At 31.9% G+C, this 21,505-nt stretch overlaps 1 protein-coding gene across 2 annotated transcripts; it reads left to right on the top strand.

The window, feature by feature from the left end:
- The first annotated feature begins 716 nt into the window (after positions 1-716).
- Positions 717-20,111, top strand: LOC143468431 (glucocorticoid-induced transcript 1 protein-like). 2 transcript variants are annotated; one of them, XM_076965631.1, is made up of 11 exons: positions 717-867; positions 1,829-1,973; positions 7,628-7,776; positions 10,296-10,406; positions 11,310-11,417; positions 11,544-11,690; positions 14,710-14,797; positions 14,986-15,105; positions 17,580-17,695; positions 17,828-17,947; positions 18,173-20,111. In XM_076965631.1, exons 1-11 carry the CDS (start codon positions 787-789, stop codon positions 18,284-18,286), a joined length of 1,299 nt encoding a protein of 432 aa, XP_076821746.1. In that variant the 5' UTR covers positions 717-786; the 3' UTR covers positions 18,287-20,111. The 2 variants fall into 2 exon arrangements, with proteins under 2 accessions (XP_076821746.1, XP_076821745.1); XM_076965630.1 differs by having other exon boundaries at positions 17,828-17,956.
- The last annotated feature ends 1,394 nt before the right edge of the window (positions 20,112-21,505 follow it).

Raw genomic sequence — 21,505 nt, 5'->3', positions numbered from 1 at the left:
TCTGTAATGAAAACCTCAGAGGAATGGTTTACAGAATGCTTTTTTTACAAGCTTCTAAGTTTGTGCATAAATATGTTATGAGTTTGGTTTCAACATGCAATCTGAACTTGGATTATTTGTGTGTTTTCTGATAAGATATTTAATTGTTTTAACTGTATGTCATATTCTATCGCTTTTGTTACATATTCCTTATGAAAAACATACTGTAAGTCCATGCAAATATATGTGTGAGAAATCTACTGTTGCTGCTACTAAAGAAAATAATTCTTGTTTTAAAAGCAGTATTACTATATGGTCTAAGTACCATCATGTCAAGTATAATACTGTTGCAATATCTTATCTATTGTCCACTGTTTGAGATTTTCAAGAAAAAAGTCTGGTTTGTATGTAATAAGAAGTTTATTGAAGTGAGGGGCAAGTCCAAAACAAACTGGCTTTAAATCAATAAGTTGGCTTTAAAGCAAAAAAGTAGTATACTGGAGAAAGGATTTTTACTAATAATATAGTGGTTAAGCAGTTATTGCCAAAAATGTATCGCAATCTTGGTTTTGAAGTATGATATATTTTTAATTACCGGTACCTACTATATGGTGTTTTCAATTTATAGGCTACACAGCTTGTAATGTGTTAGAATATACACTATGTTTATAGCACACACACATACATATCGGTAGTATTCAGTACTATTACATATTTGTTCTTTGTAAAAAAATTCTATCTTTGTTCATTACATTTATCAGGCATTAAGGTATATATACTCAATTTGTAAATGCTGTTATGCTATAGATGATGGCATCAAAAAAGACTATTCCAATCCTCAAGGGTGGTGCACGCATGCAGCCAATTAGAGCCACTCAACCCTTTCAAGTATTTACATGATTTTATTTGGAAAAGATTTTTTTACACCTCTCCACTGTATGCTAGTAATGGTTTATCGCACACTTCAAATGGCACCTTTAGTTATAATTGTCAATAATTGTTAAGTTGATTGGTTGTATTTAAAGTTGAACCAATGCCATTTTTCCTGATACCGATGTATCGGCCCTTCCCAACATCGGCATCAGCCGATGTTTGTGACCTTTCACAAACACAAAATTTAATGCGATGTGGTATTTTTCTTGCGTGCTGCGCAATATAACATGATATACGATTTTTATGTTTTTCCAAACCTTGACAGGTAACTTGCCAGTTTTGCAGTTGTAAACTCGTGTTTATACATACTTGCACATTGTTTTGTAAAGGTCTTTTTGGAGACCGCATCAGCCTTTTAAAATTTACATTTCTGCAACTATGCATACAGCAGAAAATTAGCGGTTACCATAACGGTTATAATAACAAAAAACACATTTTTACGAAGTAATGTATAAGTAGCCTAAATCGTAGCGTACTTATGAATGCAAAAATTTACTTTGTGCTTTCTTTGTCATTTTAATTACTTTTGTTCTTGTCTTATTGTGTGGAAGACATTTTTTCTTCAATAAAGGCATTTGATGTATAGTCCTTTTTCATTTAAAGTTTAAGAAATTTAATTGCAATATGAGTAAACATTCTTCGTTAAGAGGGCTAATAAAAGGCAGAAAAGCTGTCCCAGAAAAAAGTTAAAGGTTATACAAAACATTGACTAATGAATGAATGAAAAAGAGCCGATTCATTGATTAAGTGGCCGATATATCGATTTTCTGACATTTAACATCGGCATTGTTACGTGTTTAGTTACATATAATTTTAAATATTGTAAGCATGAGTGGTTCCTTTATTTAAGTTAGGCCAGAACTTTAGTTGGCTTGTTACTGCTCAGCACCTTTTACATATATACTGCTTTTTATAGCTCAAGAAGTCTCCCTCTTCATCACCAACTCCAAGATCTGCTACAGAGACGAGAAATGTTAGAAATCGATGGTCGAGCTCCCCAGATCATCGATCATCTCCAGATAGAGTTGATAGGAAAAGCCCTAATTCCCCAAATATTAAAGGTAGAACATTTTTCAGAAGTTACTTGTGTATTTGGGTTACTTGTAATATATGTAATATTCAAGTACCATATTTTTTCTCAAATTAACTAGCTGCAGACAAATTTACTTAAGAAATTACTTCAGGGCGATAATGCAGGCTAACATATATGTGAGTAACTTTTGTATCACACAGTCTATGAGTTATTGTGTATACTGTATATTCATTCTTTCTTCCAAACCACAGCTTTGCCATGGGTATTTCAGTCAGTGGCAGTATACGTTTTCAAGATTGTCAAAACTATACTATGAAAAAGGTTTTTGTCACTTTCATTACACTCTCTATTCTTCCAATCGCCTTTGTTTCAGTGCACTTGTTGAAGAAAAGACTTTGTCTACTTTCAGCTTTTGATCAGAGTGCTTTCTCTTCAGAACAGTGTTAACTGGCTCTGCCATTGAAAAGCATATGTATGAGCACTACTTTTTAAATTTAAGATTTCTTCATTGACTAGATTTAACAATACAAAACTACTAGAACTGTATAGTTTTAATGATGGTATATGCCTCCTTCGTGAAAGACACTAGACTGTTTCTGTAGGGATTTATTTCACTCTCATAACATTTTTCATCACACACGTTTGGATTAAAGCTTTTGCTACCAAATCATCTAACCTAAACACCAAGCTACCTATGTATATAACATATGTGTTACATATGCCTTTGATTTTACAGGCGATTTAGCAGAAATACTGGTTTATCTTAAATCAGAGAGCATTATCAACTAAATACAAATCTTTCAAAAACAATTGTAGCAGTTACAGTACATAAATATCTTCAAAATTATGTGGCTAACCTGACGTTCTTTTTTGATAAACAACGTGGCAACTTGTGACCATACTCATATAGAGGAAAATCATGGAGCATGGCAACAAGACGCTTGCTTGCCGTCTGTGAGCATTAGCTGAATCTTTCTGAGTTTTGTTTTGCCAGAGAACCTGAAAGGCCAGGCAGAGATATAAAAGTTTTCTGTAATGTTTGCTGTTTTTAATGTTTTATATTTTGTCTTTGTTTTTAACTGATGTTTGTGAAGCGTTCTTGAGTGTTTTTTTATCGGGCATAGGACACGATACAATTGCTTGATATTAATTACGTATTATTATTAATAAGCAATATATATGTACTGATTAATTGAAGCATAAGATTATGTTTAATAAGTTGTATCAGCTGTTTTGGTGAAAGCAATTGTCAGGTAATGACTTAGACCTGTTTTCATTTCCATCTACTATAAATACCCCAAATCTTCTTTGAAAAACTCACCATTCCCCTTTAAATACCGTTTTTCTTTCAGTACTTTTCAACTGTTTTCAGTCATGACCAAAATTTCTAGCATAAAACAACCGGGTGATTAACCCAATTTCCTGGACCATATATTGAGGAAGTAGACTTGGCATAATTTATGAAGTAACGATACAGTCTGCTTTCACTTTCCGATACTTAAGCTTTTTTCTACAATCGTTCTATAAAAATACAAATCTACGCATTAAGGTAACAAATGCAATCAGAAAATATATTATCTAAACTATATGTATATATATACCAATTTGCATTGTTGTATATTGTTGTCAGCAAATTTTGACTCACCGCTTGTTCTCTTCAGAACATCTGTTTTTACTTTGCCAGATTTCTTATCCCAATAACATTTGTGTTTGGTGTATTGGTACGTTTACCGCCCATTGTTTAGATTTCAATGTGTTCTTGGTACTTGAGCAATTAGTTTAGTTTGCGGTAACCTATTACTAAGTTTAGTTAAATTGTTTCCTTACAAATCATCTCAACACTGTACAATGACGATATTGTAGGTCAGGCTATAAGCCTATAACTGAGGTGTAAGTTAAATTTATCAGTGAAACTTACAGTGTAATACTCAATTGGTTTCAATTGAAATGGCAATTACTTAGACAACAAGACAGTCCATTGAACGGTATATCAGTGGATTTTCTTTTTCCATCCACTGAGGTACAACATCAAAGGTCAATTCCAGCGTGACTGACGGGACAAAAGATAGAATTTTTAAAATTATAAATGCAATATTATTAGTTTTATATAAGGTTGGAAAAAAGGAAATGTGTTTTCAGTTAATGGTAGTTGCATGTTATGAAATGGCATCATAAATTTTTGTAAAATAATATAGTAGAAGTTTGGAAAACCACAATTTGTTAGCGTGACTGACGGGACAGAAATTAACATGCTTTTTTGGGACAGCGCAACTGATGACAAATTTCTATCTCATTATTTGATAAATCAAGGTGTTTCCTTGTAGATTTCATTGTTGACCCGAACTGTGCTTTAAACTAATTTCGAACTTTGGCTGCAATTACTAAGTACAAGATTATAGTGTATTGTGTACGTGACAGACGGGACAACATCTGAAGTAATAAAAGGACACTCACAGTTTTTGGATCGAGTATTAAATAATATCATCTACTCAATTCAACAACTGAAACTAAATAAAATTTAATTAGTTTTTTAATCTGAATAACAAATTTTTTGCATGACATGCAGTAAAATATTGAAAATACTAATTGACAATTCAAACAACTAACAAAATAGCAAGCTGTAAAAACATGACAATAAACTTCTATAGCACTGTATAAAAATAACATTGTCGTCCATAAAATCATTTTAACTTGCAAATTAACTTACAAATAAATTATATATGCCCTGCAACTTTTGAAGAAATGCATCTGAACTAGTAAACATAAATAAAACCCAAACAACAACCGTAAACAACTCAAAGCTAGAAAACTTTAAAACTAAAATAACAACATATTTTAGCACCTGATTTTTATATGTTCTAATTTATTTTATACATTCCTCGGCTATTTATAAGAATTGTTACATCTTTCATCTGACTAAGAATGTTATCTTTGGTGTACCAAACAGTGTCATGATCCGGTTCTAGTTTATAACTTAAAGATGAACTATCTGATTTTTTTAGGCATTGTATTTTATATTCACCAGCTATTTTATTTATTAGAAGCCCATAAAAGTCTTCTGCTAAGTATTTTACTTTAACCCAAGATCCAATAGCAAAATCTTTATCATTTCCTCCTTTTGGCTGAACTAACACTTCATTTGACCCAATAAATGAAAAACAGTCCATTTGTTCATTATTCACAAGAGAATGTACAGCATACCTAATTTCGTATGGCTTAATTGATTCAAAAAAGTGTGCATCCCTGGTATTGGGGATTCTTTCAATTTCAATATCATTTGGGTGCCACATTTTGTTCAGTTTTGGGATTTGGTGCAAATTAACAAATGATTTTGTCCAAACACAGAAAAGTAAATTTGGTAAATTTAATCATGTTTGTTCAGACCAAAAATTGTCCCGTCGGTCACGTGACTGACGGGACAGTTTTAATTCACTTACAAATTTAAAGTTAAGATATATATGCCAAAAGCTTTTAGTTGTGAGAATGTCCTGCTTAATGTAGAAGATAGCTATGTGGAAAGAAAAACAATAATATCAGTATATAATGCATTTTTTATCAAACTATACGTGCTATTTTTGTGACTGACGGGACAAATGCTTTTGTCTTTTTTTAACCTTAAATTTGTATGCAGGGATAGGTGAGTAGAACTTGGCGGATGTTTTTTTGCAAACACTTACTTTCATAATATGTGCAAAAAGAGTAATAATTGCCCTATGTACTAAGCACTAGAAAACAAATTATGTTATAAGAAGAGGTGAAATTTACATTTTTATATGAAGACTTCATACCAGATACACAAATGCTTTTATATATAAAATATAAAAAGTATAATAATTCAGAGTGTCTTTTTCAGAAAGGCATAGGCGTATACTCTAACATAAACATAAATTTATTTGTATATTTTGTTGATTCAATTTTTGCTACTTTGCAACATTATCATGGAATTAACCCAAAGCTAAAGTCAGCTATTTGTTGCTACAACACACCACCTGCTCATCTGCTAAATCTATATTACTTGATTTTTATGTGAAACTGTAGACTTTTTTCTGTTTTAAGTTTAATTGCTGGCACCCTAGTTTTCACCAGCGAGTTGTTACCATCATTTTTTCATACACGAGCTTTCTCATTCTTGTCTATTTTTGTCCTACTGTTTAAAATAGTCCTAATTAGTTGTTATTTTTGCAAAGCCTTTCATTCGATACAAAACTCAACAAAAAAACACTCCTGTAAGTTTCGAGCAAACATTGTTTTTTTACTCACTGTGGTTTTTGTCTATGATATGTTTTTGATCAATTTATTCAGTTTGTTATGTATACCAAGTTTGTAATAAAGAATAGGATTCATGAGAATATGAATTATAATTGAATTATGCAATTTATTCTAACTTGAAATTTACATCTGTATCAAGGTATCTAACAAGCAAACAAATTACGCTTATGTTATGCTTGTGACCTTGTTCATAAATGAAAAAATCTTTGCTCTTCGCTTATATATCGAATTACTAAAAATCACTGTTCAATACTTCACTGTAATTACGGGCTATAGTACACATCAAACTTGCACAGTTTGCTGTAGGTTTCTTACTTTATGCAAAATAAAGGATTTGGCTTTAATCTACAAGATTTGGATTCATGAGAATAACAGAAATGGTCAATATTTGTCAATATTCCGATTCAAATGTGAGATGACAGATCCCATAGATGTACCTTGTTAATAGTGAACTTTGGTTTTAGATTTTTGCACTGGTTTTATTGTTTTTACACATACAACTTCCTTTAACTTCATTTAAATGTCACTTTCATTCTTGGCAAAATGATTTTACTGTGTTTATTTTTTCCTATAGCATAAGTGGCTAACTAAAAATGATAGTCTACAAAGTTCATTTTTAATTTGTGTAAGCTTTGTTCGATTTACGCATACAACTCTGTACAACTGCATACATTTCATATATAATACATTTTCCACAGCTTTTCTATTTGTTGGTTTCTTTCAGGGAACGGATTTAAAATTTATATAGCAATGCCAACCTTAACTTAATCTCGTTCAGATTTTGTGATTATGCAATCCAAAAAGGTGGAATGCATTCTGTAACCAATTTTGTGTTTTCATCATGCTTACCACTTTTCATCAGATTTACTAGTTTCTAAAAGAATGATTAACATTTTCTGTTATATAAATACAATTTATTTGAATAATTTGCTTTTTTGTGGTTTGAACTAGTAGGTACAATTTATTGCACATAGCTTACCAAAATAAATCAACCAATGTAATTTGGGTCGTAACTTTAAGATGTAAGCAGTTATTATTACACACACAATTAGCCAACGTAAAGTTTTACTTTCAGCGCATTGAGAAAAATGAAATAATTTGAACATCAATGGCCCCCACTCCTCATTCATATAACTTCCCTTTGAAAAGACTGAAAGATATCTAACTGTTTGAAGTCATTTAATTTTTTTAATGTAAGATATGTTTCTAGATTTTTAATAAAAATAGCAACTTTAGTTGTTTGAATTTTCACCAGTGGTATATGTGTATGGTATTAACCTCATTTGGTGGTATATGTAACTCAGTCATGTACTAAAATTTTGCTAACATTGAAATGCTATTTGATTTAAATTGAAAGCAAAAAGCTTATTCCATTTGTAACTGTTTAACATACTTGTTTATTGTGGTTTTCAGTTTCCAACAGACGAAGTCCGTCGCCTAGCATTCGAAGAACTGCTTCATTAGATACTATTGCAGGCCCATACCTTACTGGACAATGGCCGAGAGATGTGATTGGTATTTATCAGCATGGTATCCATACAAGAGACAATAAGGCAACTCAGGTAAGAATTATGTTCTTTTATCACTGCAATGGAAAGCATTATTTGGAATATTGTGCTGTTCATACTTTGACTTACTGCATTATGCTTTTTTTTGTTATGTTTTTGTAAACAGCAATTATTAAGTATATAATAATTTCTTCAATCTTCTGCTTCCGTTCAAATTTGCAGTTTCAAGCTTTCCTAATATCCAATTCTAAAAGAACTTTTTAATTTTTAAACGCATATATATGTGTTCGAAAAATTTTTAATTTTCCTAACTTTCTGCTGTAAAATCTGATTAAAATGTTATATATGATAAACGAATTGATAAGTATAATGACAGTTCTGTTTTGCTATTGAAAGGGTAATACCTGGTAATTGATCTTTAAGCATTTTTTGTCTATAAATCACAAGATAGCTCAAATTTAGCAAAAGTTTTTTGGTAAAGTCATCACATATAGTAATAGTATATACAATTTAGTGATATTAATATGCAGTATTCAACTTCATTTCATGAGCTTAAATTTCGGCAAATTTTCTTTGTTGGTCATTCCCAAAACACTAGACCTTTCTAGCTCTTATTATGATCTACATTTTAATTGCTCAAGACAAAACCCTATATTTAGTCCATAATTACTTTGATACATAGCTTTTACATAATATGATTTGCTTGCAAGTATAAGCAACATATGTGAAACATGTCTTGTTCTACACAAATGTGTTTGACTGCTAGTGCATATTATGTTAACAATTGATTTAATTGCTCATAAAAAGCAGATTTAGAAATAGTAACTTCATTAATATCGTATGTTGACAAGAGTGATCAGCCTACCAAATTACCCCTAATGACACATCTACAAATTGCACTTTGGAAGATATAAGGTGTTTTTGTAAATATGTTTAGTTTGATATTTCTCCTAATTCAAGATTGGGTCTCATATTTTTCGAAACATTTTGAAAATGGTTTTGTTTTGAGAAGATCTACATACAATTATATTGTTTTCACACTTGGTTAATAGTTTTCAAATCTTAATTAGTTTTAAAAGGGTTGTTTGTTTAAACAGAAAATTATATTGATATTATAATTTGAAACTAAATAAGGCAGTTGAAAGTGGATTAGAAAAGAACAAAAATTAAGCTTAGGCTTTGTTGCCTTTTTGCCTATTTTAAGGTAGGGCTGGTTTTACATGAGAACTTTAATAAATATTTAGAATAAACTAACACTTTGCATTGATCAAGCAGCAACAAAGACAAACAGATAGAAAAACAATCATCTTATTGTAAATAAATTAATCAGTACAGAAACAGTCCTTACAAATTTCCGTAAACTCACTATCTGCAGCAAAACAGGGTACTTGGTGGAATTTCTACAAGCTTTTGTGTTTCATTCTCAGTAGGTTGTCCATAAATTAGTTATATGCCAGTATAAGTCTAGCTATGCTTGCATATAACACAAGGCAAACTTTTCAACTATCTAACCATTACTATCTATACAAAATTACAAGAACATGAGGTAGTGCTACATTTTGTATTTTTCTGACTAGCTTAGAGAACCTCATGACTGATAGGTAAGTAATTTGAAGGTAAGTGTATTGGTTGGATAATTAATCAATCCTCTCAGTGTTGGTTGCCAATTATGTTACTATTTTCAAATTTGGTTTTATAATAGACAAAGTAAATTAGGATAAATAAATAAATCTAGGCAAATAAGTTAATATCAATAAGTCTAGACTAATAGAAGCTGATATAGACATAAAAACTAATGTAGATAAATGGGCGAATAAACTAATTAGTATGAAACTATGCAGTAGTAGTAATAAACAGGCATCGCACAAATACTTGTACAAGACAATTACATCATAGGTGTAAATGCATGGATACATTTTGACATTGCATGAATACAGTAAATTTTTATTATTCAATGAAAAAGTAGTTTGCAATAAGGTCAAGAGGAAGAAGGTCTCGTAACTTTTTTCATTTTGGCTGATGAATAACAAAGATTTGCATACACCATCTTATTCCTTTAAATGTCAGGAATCTTTTCTATCAAAATCAGGAAACAGTTTTGAATTTTCAGCTCTTATATAATCATATAAGTATGCTATGATGGTGTAACCCAAAATCAGTTTTGTTAAATTATGAGTTTTTTGCCAACTGTTAAGCAAAAAAGTTTTTCAGTTTGTGGAAACTTAAAAATCTTTTTTCAAGCTTCCCAAGGCACCAAAATTGTTATAATATATAATGTGTTTTTGGGTGTAAAGAGTTTTTGAGATACAGCATTTCAATTTACTCAAATTTTATTGAATGTGCCCAACAGAAAATTTTTGCACAGCTTGTGTAAATTTATTTTATATGTTCTGGATTTTGGTATTAGGACGTCTGAAAAATTTAAAAACTGGAACCAAAAGATTAAAGCTGATTTTTGCATCACCCTGTTTTGTGCATACGTTCCACTATTCTGTATTAAACTTTGACTTCTGGATACTATCTGTATATAAATAGGTTGTAACCATTTTATACGCCTTTACTTTTGTATAAAGACACCTGATTGGAGTACAGAAACAACTAATCAGCAGATCCAGCCTATCAAGTCAAATAATAAATCCACCCATGGACGGACGTCTGCTATTGCGGATCCAGATTTTAAGCAGGTACTCTGTCATATCATTAAATTTTTAGCAAAGTCCTGAACTTTTGAACTCTTTTTGAAAACTTTTAGCAAATGCTATCATGAGGCTGATGAGGATCACTAAAAAATTTTATTGTTGATAAGCAGTTATTTCATAAATTAATGATTATATTAAATTAATGAACTATTAGGGTGTGTAAGGTCAACATAGTTCCATTTATTTCGAACTAAAATACGTGTTAGTTTCTATAGGTGTAACTAACGATGGCTATTTTATTCAATACATTCATTTCTTCTCCAAGTGTAATAGTTTTCTTTTGAAAGAATTATATTTTCACATCAGTAATTCATCCAGAATAGTTCTTTATTACTGTTCCTCTCATCATTCTTCCTTTAGCTTTGTAAGTTAACCTTTAACATCTTCCACCATAAACTGCATCAAAATGAAAACTGATGAAGATAAGTTGATTAAAATATCTTATTTTTTATGTTAGTTATAGGTATATATAATGGAAAGGGTGGCCTGCCATATACATTTTTTTCATGTAAATGTGTTTACTGCAACATGCAAAATATTGAGTCCCCTAAGGGCAGAGTTTATTTCCAAAAAATGCCTGAAAAATTGTATTTGCCATGATGAAAGACTATGCCCATTTTGTTTTAATAAGAATGTGTTTTGAAGTAAGTTGTGTTGTTTTGGATTTCTACTGCAACATATTATGTTTGCATCATGAAGGACATTTTTTACAGAACTTTGTATTGTTTTCTGCATACATTACATGCATAATGTACTTATCAAGACATTTCCATAAAAAACGATTTTGTTTAAATGCCATTAGTTATGGTTCAAACTTAGGTACATGTGTGTTAGACAATTAACATCTTCTGTATCAACTGTAATATTGGTTGATATGTTTTATTTTAGATGCGAGAACAAATACGAAGAATTGCAAAAAGCTCACGTCATAATGATAAGAAGGAAAGGTTACCTCCTGTCCATGGAAATCATTCCGCCTTAGCCCATCCGTTATCTGTATGTAGTGTATGTTTGTGATTAACCAAAATTTTATCACATTTCAACAAGTTTTGAAATGTTTCTTGTGTTTTAGCTGTGCTGAAATCATTTTAAAAGCTTACATTTATTTGTTTGTTGCATCAGTCAACCCAGCCAAGATCAATGTCAAATCCTATCTCTATTGGTGGACAAAATTTTGGTAGAACACCACGACGACAAAACAGTATGGAAGCATTGAACAAGGAGATAGACATGCTTATCAACAAAGATGTCCCTGGAAATGAACCTAGAGTAAGTTAGTTTTTGAATACAAAAACATTTGTTAAATTTGTAGAAGCATGCAGGACTGTAACACCCAGATGCTTCACGCGTGTGCTATTTAATAGGATGTTTGTATAATGTTGCAGCCTTGAAATTTCCTAATCCTGGGGTTTTAATGTTGATTTTCGAACTGTACTTTCATAAAAAAGTTTTCCTAAAATCCTGGGAGTCCACTAAAATATTAATTGAGGTCGACGCATGTGATAGCACATCCTATTTGGCTTAATTTTATTCTAGCCAGCTGTTTTATAGATTAATGATGTGGTATGACAACAAACTGAACAAAGCTTGAGACAGCATTTATTTCACAGGCCAAATTTGTATATTCAGACCATTTCTCTTCACTTAAATGTAAACCTACTATCTTAATTTATCACATATCATCCAAAATCTAACACCTAAACTAACTAAACCTTAATCTAACCTTTTAAACAGAGTTTAATTGTTCGCTTATCTTAACAATCTGCCACCAAGACATTCACTGTCACATTTTAATTTAGTAATAATGCAGTTGTTTCTTGACTGGGCCATATTGTGCTTGCTCCTGCACAAAAGATCCAGTTAAACATAATCTGTTATACTTCTTTACCCAACATTCATCTACTATATTGCTTTTTCAAATAATCTAAAATTAAGAAGAAGCAGTGATATCAAGCCAAAGATACATTATAAGTGTGTCAAAAAGTAAACACTTACATTGCATCTTAATTTCTTTATAAAGGACCATAAGTCAAAAGTGTATTGAATGATGTTGTTAAAAGTACAGTGATTGTTCTTAAAACTATGAATCTGAGTTAAGCAACGCATGGTATCCTACACACACCAATACCATCATATTTATTGATATTTAATACATTCCTATTATATGAATCCAAGTAATCATATTTGTTAATAACAAAGGAGGAACTTTTCCCAAAAGCATCTTCATTATGTACATAAACAATGATAGCAAGAGTCAGATTAATGCAATTATTTTCATATGTTAGTCGGCAGTGGACAAAGGTCTATTTGTGTGAATCAACTGCAGTTGGTGCAGTATTTGCTAAATGTGGATGGTTCAGCAAGAGTATTTTGGTCAATCTGAAGTATTATAAAGTGTTTTCAACAAATTTTAGGCCTGACATAATCATAAACTTCCTGCGTTTGTGCCTGGTATCTATGGTTTAAAAATGGTTTAATACACCCATATATCTAGTATGTCTGTTTTTTCTTATTCCTTCTTAGGAAATCCTTCAATTCTAGAATTCTTTTCCACTATTTGTTCTTACTTTGTAATTTCAGCAAAAGAATTTCATTACTTTCATCACTAAAACGTTGATATAATTAGCTTTTGTTTAAACCATAATTTCACAATGTTCAATGATCGTTGTGAGGTAATGTATTTACTAGAATTAATGAACTGAATATTGGAATTGTTGATGTCAGCTAAGTATTACCTGTAGAATCTAGCATCTTATCAGTATTTACCGTTATTCTAGTCCTTTGTAAGCAAGTTTTTTTTAAGCAGTGGTTTGTAATCTTTTCAGCCCATTGACCAAAAATGTTTTGTCAACATACCATGGACAACTTTTATTGTTACCACCTTAATTAACTTGAACAGTAGGTATTTACCAGTACATTACAAGGCACATGGCACATGGCACAAGGCACTAACTAAATAGGGAATAATCAAATATTAAAGAAAATGCTGCTTAAAATTTTGGATAGTTACATCCTTTTTTGGCTGTTGCGTTCAATTCTAAGGCTATCTAAACTTCAAAAAAATTTAAATCTTGTTTTTAGCTTTGCCAAGAAATTGTTCATTTTCAAACATTGGATTTGCTGTTTGTTAGCCTGTTTGACTTTTTGCTTAAAAATGATACGAAAGTAGTAGCCAGAAAGCACGACAGAAGCACGTTTAAGGTCAACACATTATTCTTTATTAATACTCAGGCTTTTACAAGCTTAAGCTTGTTTTGAAAAATTCAAATTAGTTTGCCTGATAAAACTGGCTAGGGTTTGTGTTTAATAAAAAAGATTGTGTTAACCTTAAAAATGCAATTTGTTTTCTGTTATTGAACCTTAACTGAGGTTAACACAATGCTGCCGTCATTCATATTCAAATTTAATCAAAAGAAACTGGTTTAAATCCAACAGCTGATAAACTGTCGCTGGATGTGTCTTCTATCCACCACCCATATTTTTACATATTAACACACACAAAATAACTAACAAACCAGAAAATAGCACAGGTTGTACTGCTACCCAATGCGTTTTTTCCTTTTGTAGTTCCGAATACGCGTGCAGATTTAGATTATGACAAATTTTGTACAATACATGCAGAAAAAAGAACGATGTACATCGAGATTAAATTTTTGATTACAAATGTCTGCAGGAAGTTCATACCTAAATTTTAAACGTTTAGAAATTTTGCTTTATTCGTTTGAAATTGTTTTCTTTCCAGTTAACAGTACAAATAATTATGGCAAAGCATATAATTTAGATAGTATTTGAAAAGGAAAAATTCGCTCACATTCATCTTTGAGTATTCAGAAAAACTTAGGAAACATATTCACTTACATGCTGTAAGTTAGACCGCAGCCTTTTCAAGCATAGCAATATAAAACTTAGTTGCAGCCAAACAATACATCGCTTCATATAAATTCTATTGCTGGTACCTAGTAGTTACAGTTTTCAAATCTGATGCAAATCAGAAAAATTTATATCATTTGTTATTCTAGGAAGTATAATCTCGTTTCACAAATTTTATTTTTACGAAGAGCTATGTTGAAATTGGTAACCACTGTGTGTCTATGCGTTGTGCTGTATCTATTGCTTCATTACAATAATTTCTGCCATACTTTTGCATTAGTTGTTGTACAAACAGTCAAATACAGATGTATGATATGGCCAATTTATCATAAAATAATGGGTAGTTTTAAATGATGGTGTGTCATATTTTTGAGTCCCTCTTGAAGACCGTTTAATTTCTTTTTAATTGTGTTAACAGGTTGTTCAGGGTATCACACCACCTGATGGCCACCGAGCACCAGTTCCTCGAAGCAGCACACGAACTATGGAGACACAAACACCACAAGGTTATTCATGAGCTATTGCTTTAGTCATTTAGTGTATAGAAGAAACGGCATATGACCTGTCTAGTTGTCTGCCGCATGACAGGACAAACAATTGTGTCCGGAGATGCATTTAAATGTTTTTGTAACCTACCGCATTTATCACTGTTTTTAAATTATTACGTGAATTTATAACATTGTATCTTGTATAGAATTTGTGAGAGAAGACGGGGAGAGTGCCAGCAGCGTACCTACCCCCACTTCATCTCCGAGCAGCGAACAGCAACATTTAACACACAACTCACGAAACCTGGGTGAATTGGAGGGAAAAGGTGAGTTGTCCAATCCTGTTGTGTAGAGTATACAATTTTTACTGAATTCAGTTTCAGAATATGCTTTGTACATGCAGATGTACTTTGGCAGATTCTTTATTAACGAATCTTGATGTAAGGTATATATCTATAAGAAAAGCATTTTTCACACACAATGCTGACACCAGATCATGTTAAATGCTTACAAATGTTGATTACTCGTGAACGGTTAATTCCATGCTAAAGGTTATAGTGGAAATCATATTTGATTCCAAGTGTCGGGAATGAAAAGTTAAGGTTCTCAATATCCTCGGACAAAAGCACAAATGAGAGCAGGGCGGCCAACTTTTTTTCTTGACTCACCATACTATTGTATTTTTGTTGCGTAATATCATTGAGTTTGGGTAAAATAGTTGGTGAAATTTGGGTAGCATAATTGTTTAAATGTGACTTTTTGACCATCAAAGTTTGGTTTAGAATAAACCAAAAGCCCATAGCTCACAATACTATATTTCTGTTGTGTATCATCATGCAGTGTTGTGATAAAAACTGTAAGGTAATTGTGATAAGTTTTATGTGTAATAGTTCAATCATTTGCACGATGGAAAAATACCCATAAATAACCTTTGAAAAAAATACTTCCGTTCTGTGAAGTTGAAACATTTCGCAACTTTGGATCAAAAGAATTGGATTTTTGGATCTAAACAAAGGACAATTGTAATTTGACATTTAAATCTGAAAAATTGCTTTATTTCCTCGGAAAACTTGAGAAATGCATAGAAAACAACATTTTTCTCAAAACGTTTGGATATTTTTTTTAAAACTGCGTCAGGTTATCAATGTTTTACTGACATGGAAGACTTACAATTATACAAAAGCAGTAACAATGATCAAATTTGTGATCAAATATTATCTAGTTTTATGTAAGTTTTATCTACAACTTTAGCAAAAACGTAGATTAGTTTTTACCCCATTTTTCCAAATTTGGACCTAAAGTCACTCAAGTTAAAACTATAATTTTATGTAGTGAATAAAATATGACTGCTTTGAGACTAATTCCATGCACAATTTTTGCTGCACAAAGTTAATGACAAAAGTAAGCAATACAACACCCAAAATAAATCTAAAATTAAAATAAAACAAAACCCTTCAACATGGGATTCCGTGAAATTTCCTAACATTTGCACAAATAATGATAAGCAATTACTGTTGCAGTTAGACACACGTTTAACAATGCAAATTTGCAACATACAAATGTGATTTGTTTTTATTTGAGTGAAACGGTTTTTTGTTTACTAAAAAGAGCATAAGCGGCAAAGCGTGCTCTTTTCTATGTAGAAGAGTAAAAGCATGAGCGACGCTCTTTTTTCATTAACGACTGAAAGCGTGACTGTTTAAAAGAACAGTTGCGTGGTTGTTCAGGTCTGCCATAGCATTATAACTAGGGCGATTATTTTTTGACCTAAAAATTGAAAATTTTGACAAATTTTGACGTATGAAGAACTCAAGTAGTTAAATTATGCATTATTGCACAAAAAGTTAAAATTTATTGTAGTAAAGAAGAGAAAAAGTCTGAACACAGACCTAGCCTATTCTGAAAAGGGAAATGAGCTAATTACAAATCACTGCCAAAAAAATGCATCTAAGACACTACAAAAACTGTTTAATACATTTGTCTAAACTAAAGATACATGAAATATCTAAAGCAAAACCGAAGCAAGAGCAGGTTCACAATAAGTAGACAATGGGCCATTTACAACAGTATAAAGTAGGCTATAAGGTGTACTATGTAAAATGACAAGTTCACCTACATTGCAACCTCTATGACACCACGGCAATGCAGTTTGTAAACAATTTTAACTTGGTAAAAAATTTTGACTTTTTAAACAATTTTGACAATTTTTAACCTAACGCTGTAAATTTGACAAATTTTTAACTTTTTTTGACAAGTCAAAAAATAATCGCCCTAATTATAACATACAGTGGGTTTTGCGCTCATTGCGATTAATTAATTATTATCAATAAGGTGTGAAAATAATTTTAAACAAAGGGTAATTTCGTGAACAAACAAATATTTAAACTTTTGCTTCAGATTGGTTGTTGTAGACTTTATTGCTTCGAAGTTATTTGTTTTGTGTAGTATTCAAAGTTCAGTGGGTAACCGAATTTTAGGATTAAGTTAAGTTTAGCAAGCTCAACTCTTTGGAATTTTTGTATTTAATTTCCGACATATAATACTTTCTTAATACAAACTTCGCGTTTTAGATAATTGTTGTATTAAATTGTAGCTACTCCATTGCATTACAAACGATTTTTTTTGTGTTGAGCTTAAAACATAAACGTTTTTATAAAACTTTACAAGAACGTAAGAAATGGCATATTTAAAAAAATATTTTTTGTCCGTTTTTGGTTTAATAAGGAAACCTTAAAGTACTATCTGTTCGTTTACAGTTCATTTTGTAAAGAAATAACTATTTATTTTTGCTTTTATTTAGATGCAGGAGTAAGCCCCTGTCCAAAGTATGCATCTAGTCCACGACCTAACAACACATATATGTTTAAACGTGAGCCACCAGAAGGAGCAGAAAATGTTAAACCTTTTAAAGAGCAGGTGCTACAAGTTGATTGTTGTAGCTAAATAATTTACCTAACCTTGAATGAATTACATTATAATTATTTGGTGTGCGATACAAAATATTGCAAGTTATTTGATTAGGAGTGATGTGTTTACTTCTTTCTGCAGGACACACCCCAGCAAATATCCCCAACTTGTCCTGACAAGAACAAAGTAAATTTCTATCCGAAGACAAATGCCACAGCATTTACCGAAGTCAAAACACTCCACTGGAAGTCATTAAAGCCAGTAACACCGGTAGTGGGAAAAGTATTTGCGTATAACAACCGCAACTCATTGAACATTCCTGAATATGCTCTAGAATCTAGATATCTACATAGTTTTCTACCGCTGCATGTTTTCTTTTGTAATCAGTGTTAAACAAACTATTTAAATTAATTATTTATGCTAATTGTTTAACTCAAAGAGCAGGTACTAGTGCAATGGCTGATCAAAAGCTGATTTTTTTTTCAGAATCATGCATCTTCTGCTATTGACTCCGAACAGAACAACACAACCGGAGTTCAAACAGAAAACAACAACAGCAGTTCGAATGAAATTTCTTTTGAAACGAGTGTGGATGCTTAAACGAGTTTGGAAATCGTGCATGCACATGTTCCATGTTTCTGAAAACGTTGTTGCCTTGTTTTCCGGAAAGTGGCTTCAAAATATTTGTTTATGCTTATTTTGACCCTTTGTACTTGTACCTTTTGTATAGAAAGGAATAGTTCATTGCACATTTAAACTAGCTTAAAGTAGTTTGTTATTTTTTTTGGGCCAACCGCTTGAAAAGTTTCTTTTAACCAACTGTTAAATTACTTTCGTGTATGATTTGTGTAACATAAAGTTAGCAAAAAATAGGCCAGATTTGTCAGTCTTTTTTGAATTTGCTGCAATTTATAATGAGATCATCCCTGGAACGTTATTTATCTTTATGGAAAACTTTGTGAAGTTTGTTTATTCAATTGGCTTCGGCTTCTTGCAAAATTGTGGTGATGCTGATACGTGTGTAATATCATCTGATTGAAAATGGATGCTCTAGTTTAAGTTGTAAGGGAATGATATACCATGCCTTGTATGGTTTCTGTTCAATTTTTGCTACCTGCTCTGGAGAAAAGTTCATATATGCTAACAGCGAGGCAAATTGTCGTTCCTCGAGATTGATGATCCTGTCTAATTCAAAATTAAACAGTGGGAGTGAGCAAGTCAAAGTATATGCAAAAGTTCACATACAACACAAACATAAATCGTTTGGTGCAAATTTTATATCATATCGAAATTTGCTTTTAAACTATTTCCCAGTCTGCGTTTTGTCAAATCCCAAAAAATAGACTACTGAATCGCATTTCAGCTTTTAAAATTGTGCTGCGTTTATGTTCTGTTTTGTGTTTATTATGTCTTGTTCAACTCTCCTGATGTTACACCTCAACTCAAAATATTAATGATTAGTCGGCTTTTCCACTGATCACAGCATTATAAGGTGCCCCATTTTCTTTTTGTCTGATGTGTTGATCTTTTTTTAGCTTGGCTAACTAGCATCTGATTTTAAATGAATTTTTCTTTGCAAGCATGACTCGTTTATCAAAAGTTTAAAACATGGGGTTACTGTTTTCTAAGCGTTTGTGAATGGCTAGCCGTAAATTTGACAAGCAAATTTCGTTTATATAGTGACACTATTGGATTTAGATATTATCCGTTGCAAGCTTGTGTTATATTCAACCAGTGCTCTTGGCAACTTAGAAAGCGTGCTTTGTTCCCTTTCTGGATTGTGTAAATTCAGTTCTAAAATCCAAATCTTTTACCAATAGCATTGCTAGTATTTTTCGTCATATGTAACAACCTACTTTCTTTTGACGTGTCGCTTTGCAACACAGGGTACTTGTTCGATCCAATGAATTTTGTTATTGCAAGGTTTATTATTTTCAGGTGTCTTCTAGTCTTACGATGTCATAGTTTTCGTTCATTTGTTTATCGTTATTTGTGTTTCGGTTTGCATTTGTTTTCATACCTTTTGTTAACTTCGTGTTTATCCTCGTTTTGTTTAACATTCCGGTTATACTACATGTTTTATAATGTTTGGAATGTTTTTTTGCTCTGCAGGTACACGGTTGTGGAGTTATTACCTGACTGCAAACAAATAAAATAACGCTAAGCTATAAAATTAAGACCAAACCCTGTTTATGGTACGAATTAGACATCGTGTGTTAGCAAAAATGCCATTGTTTAGTATGTGGTTTTTAATCTTTTTTGCGTCTAGTACCCTGAGACCGATTTAAATGCATCCAGAATAACACTATTTTGTAAATCGATGAGGGTATTTTACACCCACCGAATTTTTTCGTATGTTATACCTGCGCGTTATTTTACCTTGCGTCCTTTATATGGAGAATAAAACACAACGAATTTTGATTAAGTACGGAATTCCTGTTCAATAGGACAATCAAGTAAACCTTGCATTGTAGTGCTCAGGCCGGGAAAATAGATTTACTTATAAACTAAACTCGAAAGTGAAAGCAGTTTTAATACAGAGCAGAGTGGTTTGACAAGTCTTTAATAGAGCAATGCATAATCTTCCAGTAAACTAAGAATGTATTGTCAAAACTGTGGTAGCAAGGCTAAGTGGTTGCTCTGTCCTGCAGATCTAGACACATGGGTTAGTTAGCCCTTCTCAAGTAATTTCTGTACATTTATTCTGTGGTTGTGGTAAATATAGCCTTTAAATGTGGCGTAAAAATGAACCTAGTTGGTGGATAGGCTTGAACTTGTTATTTTGCCTTCTACTCAAAGCTATATCCGATAATCTACTATTGTACTAATTTCAAAGTTCGAACGCAACTGGAAGTGTATAGTTTAAGAATATTCGAGTAGGCTAGCCTACCAGGCCCGGTGGCAAGTAGCCTACTCAACATAGGTACCGTGTTGGAGTACTTTGTTGTTATATACTGTAGGTATTACGGTATAACCTTTGTAATCAATTTCCGTTGTCAACCGAGACCATCGAATTCCTACATCATAACGCTTAACATTCTTATGCATTTAGCAGTAATGATCAAACGGACAATAACAAAAAAATTGGATTGACGATTGGTCATACTATACTGAAGCTTCATTTAAACTTGTATTATAGTTTGATAAATCAATTTTAAGAAACATTAGTATGCAATAATATATTAACCATAAAAATTGACAAAAAGTACCAATTCCAGTAAGTTTAGTTTAAAAATAATCAAGTACATGCGAATACTGGGATATTAGTAGGCTCTTCGAATAGCCCACCACAAATTAGTACTCAAGTCAAGTAACGCGCATGAGGAAAGTAGCTGCTTTAAAAGGTTATATGTAAATATAAATACACAGGTCCCACCAAAAATCGTTGTTTTTGATTGTATGGCACTAACAATGAAATTTTTAGCCTGACCTAACTGAGATATCCGCTCCAAGAGAAGTCTTGAGAGTCCATCACACCTTTATGCCTTTATATCTCTAGAACGATACCAGAATGTATTTAATGATAGACCTACCAGAAGTTTCGAAATGCTTTTCGAGTGAATTCATCATAAAAACACTTTACTTTTACTCCATCCAAAACATTTAGTCCTATACATCAATTTTATCGATTAATCGTACAGAGAGTGGAATAGTTGCAAATAGTTTCAGTGATTTTGTATAGGTCATAGAGACTACAGGCACGCAAAAAGAAGAATTGTTTAATTCACCAGCAACGTGACAAATTAATAAATTATATGTAGGCCTATGGTTCGTTTGCTTGTCATTAATTATTTTGTTAAAGTGATTGTCAACAGATTC

The sequence above is a fragment of the Clavelina lepadiformis genome, chromosome 8 (assembly GCF_947623445.1).
Source record: "Clavelina lepadiformis chromosome 8, kaClaLepa1.1, whole genome shotgun sequence".
NCBI classification, from domain to species: Eukaryota; Metazoa; Chordata; class Ascidiacea; order Aplousobranchia; family Clavelinidae; genus Clavelina; species Clavelina lepadiformis.
Note: the sequence above shows the minus strand (reverse complement) of the source record. Positions and strands in the feature narration are given on the sequence as shown.

What these genes read in the sequence shown, in the direction of transcription:
- LOC143468431 (XM_076965630.1), top strand. Translation starts at nt 787, where the DNA reads ATGATGGCATCAAAAAAGACTATTCCAATCCTCAAGGGTGGTGCACGC. An exon ending in GGAGACACAAACACCACAAG is followed by an intron (nt 14,798 to 14,985) that starts GTTATTCATGAG and finishes TATCTTGTATAG; the next exon opens with AATTTGTGAGAGAAGACGGG. An exon ending in CATTAAAGCCAGTAACACCG is followed by an intron (nt 17,957 to 18,172) that starts GTAGTGGGAAAA and finishes TTTTTTTTTCAG; the next exon opens with AATCATGCATCTTCTGCTAT.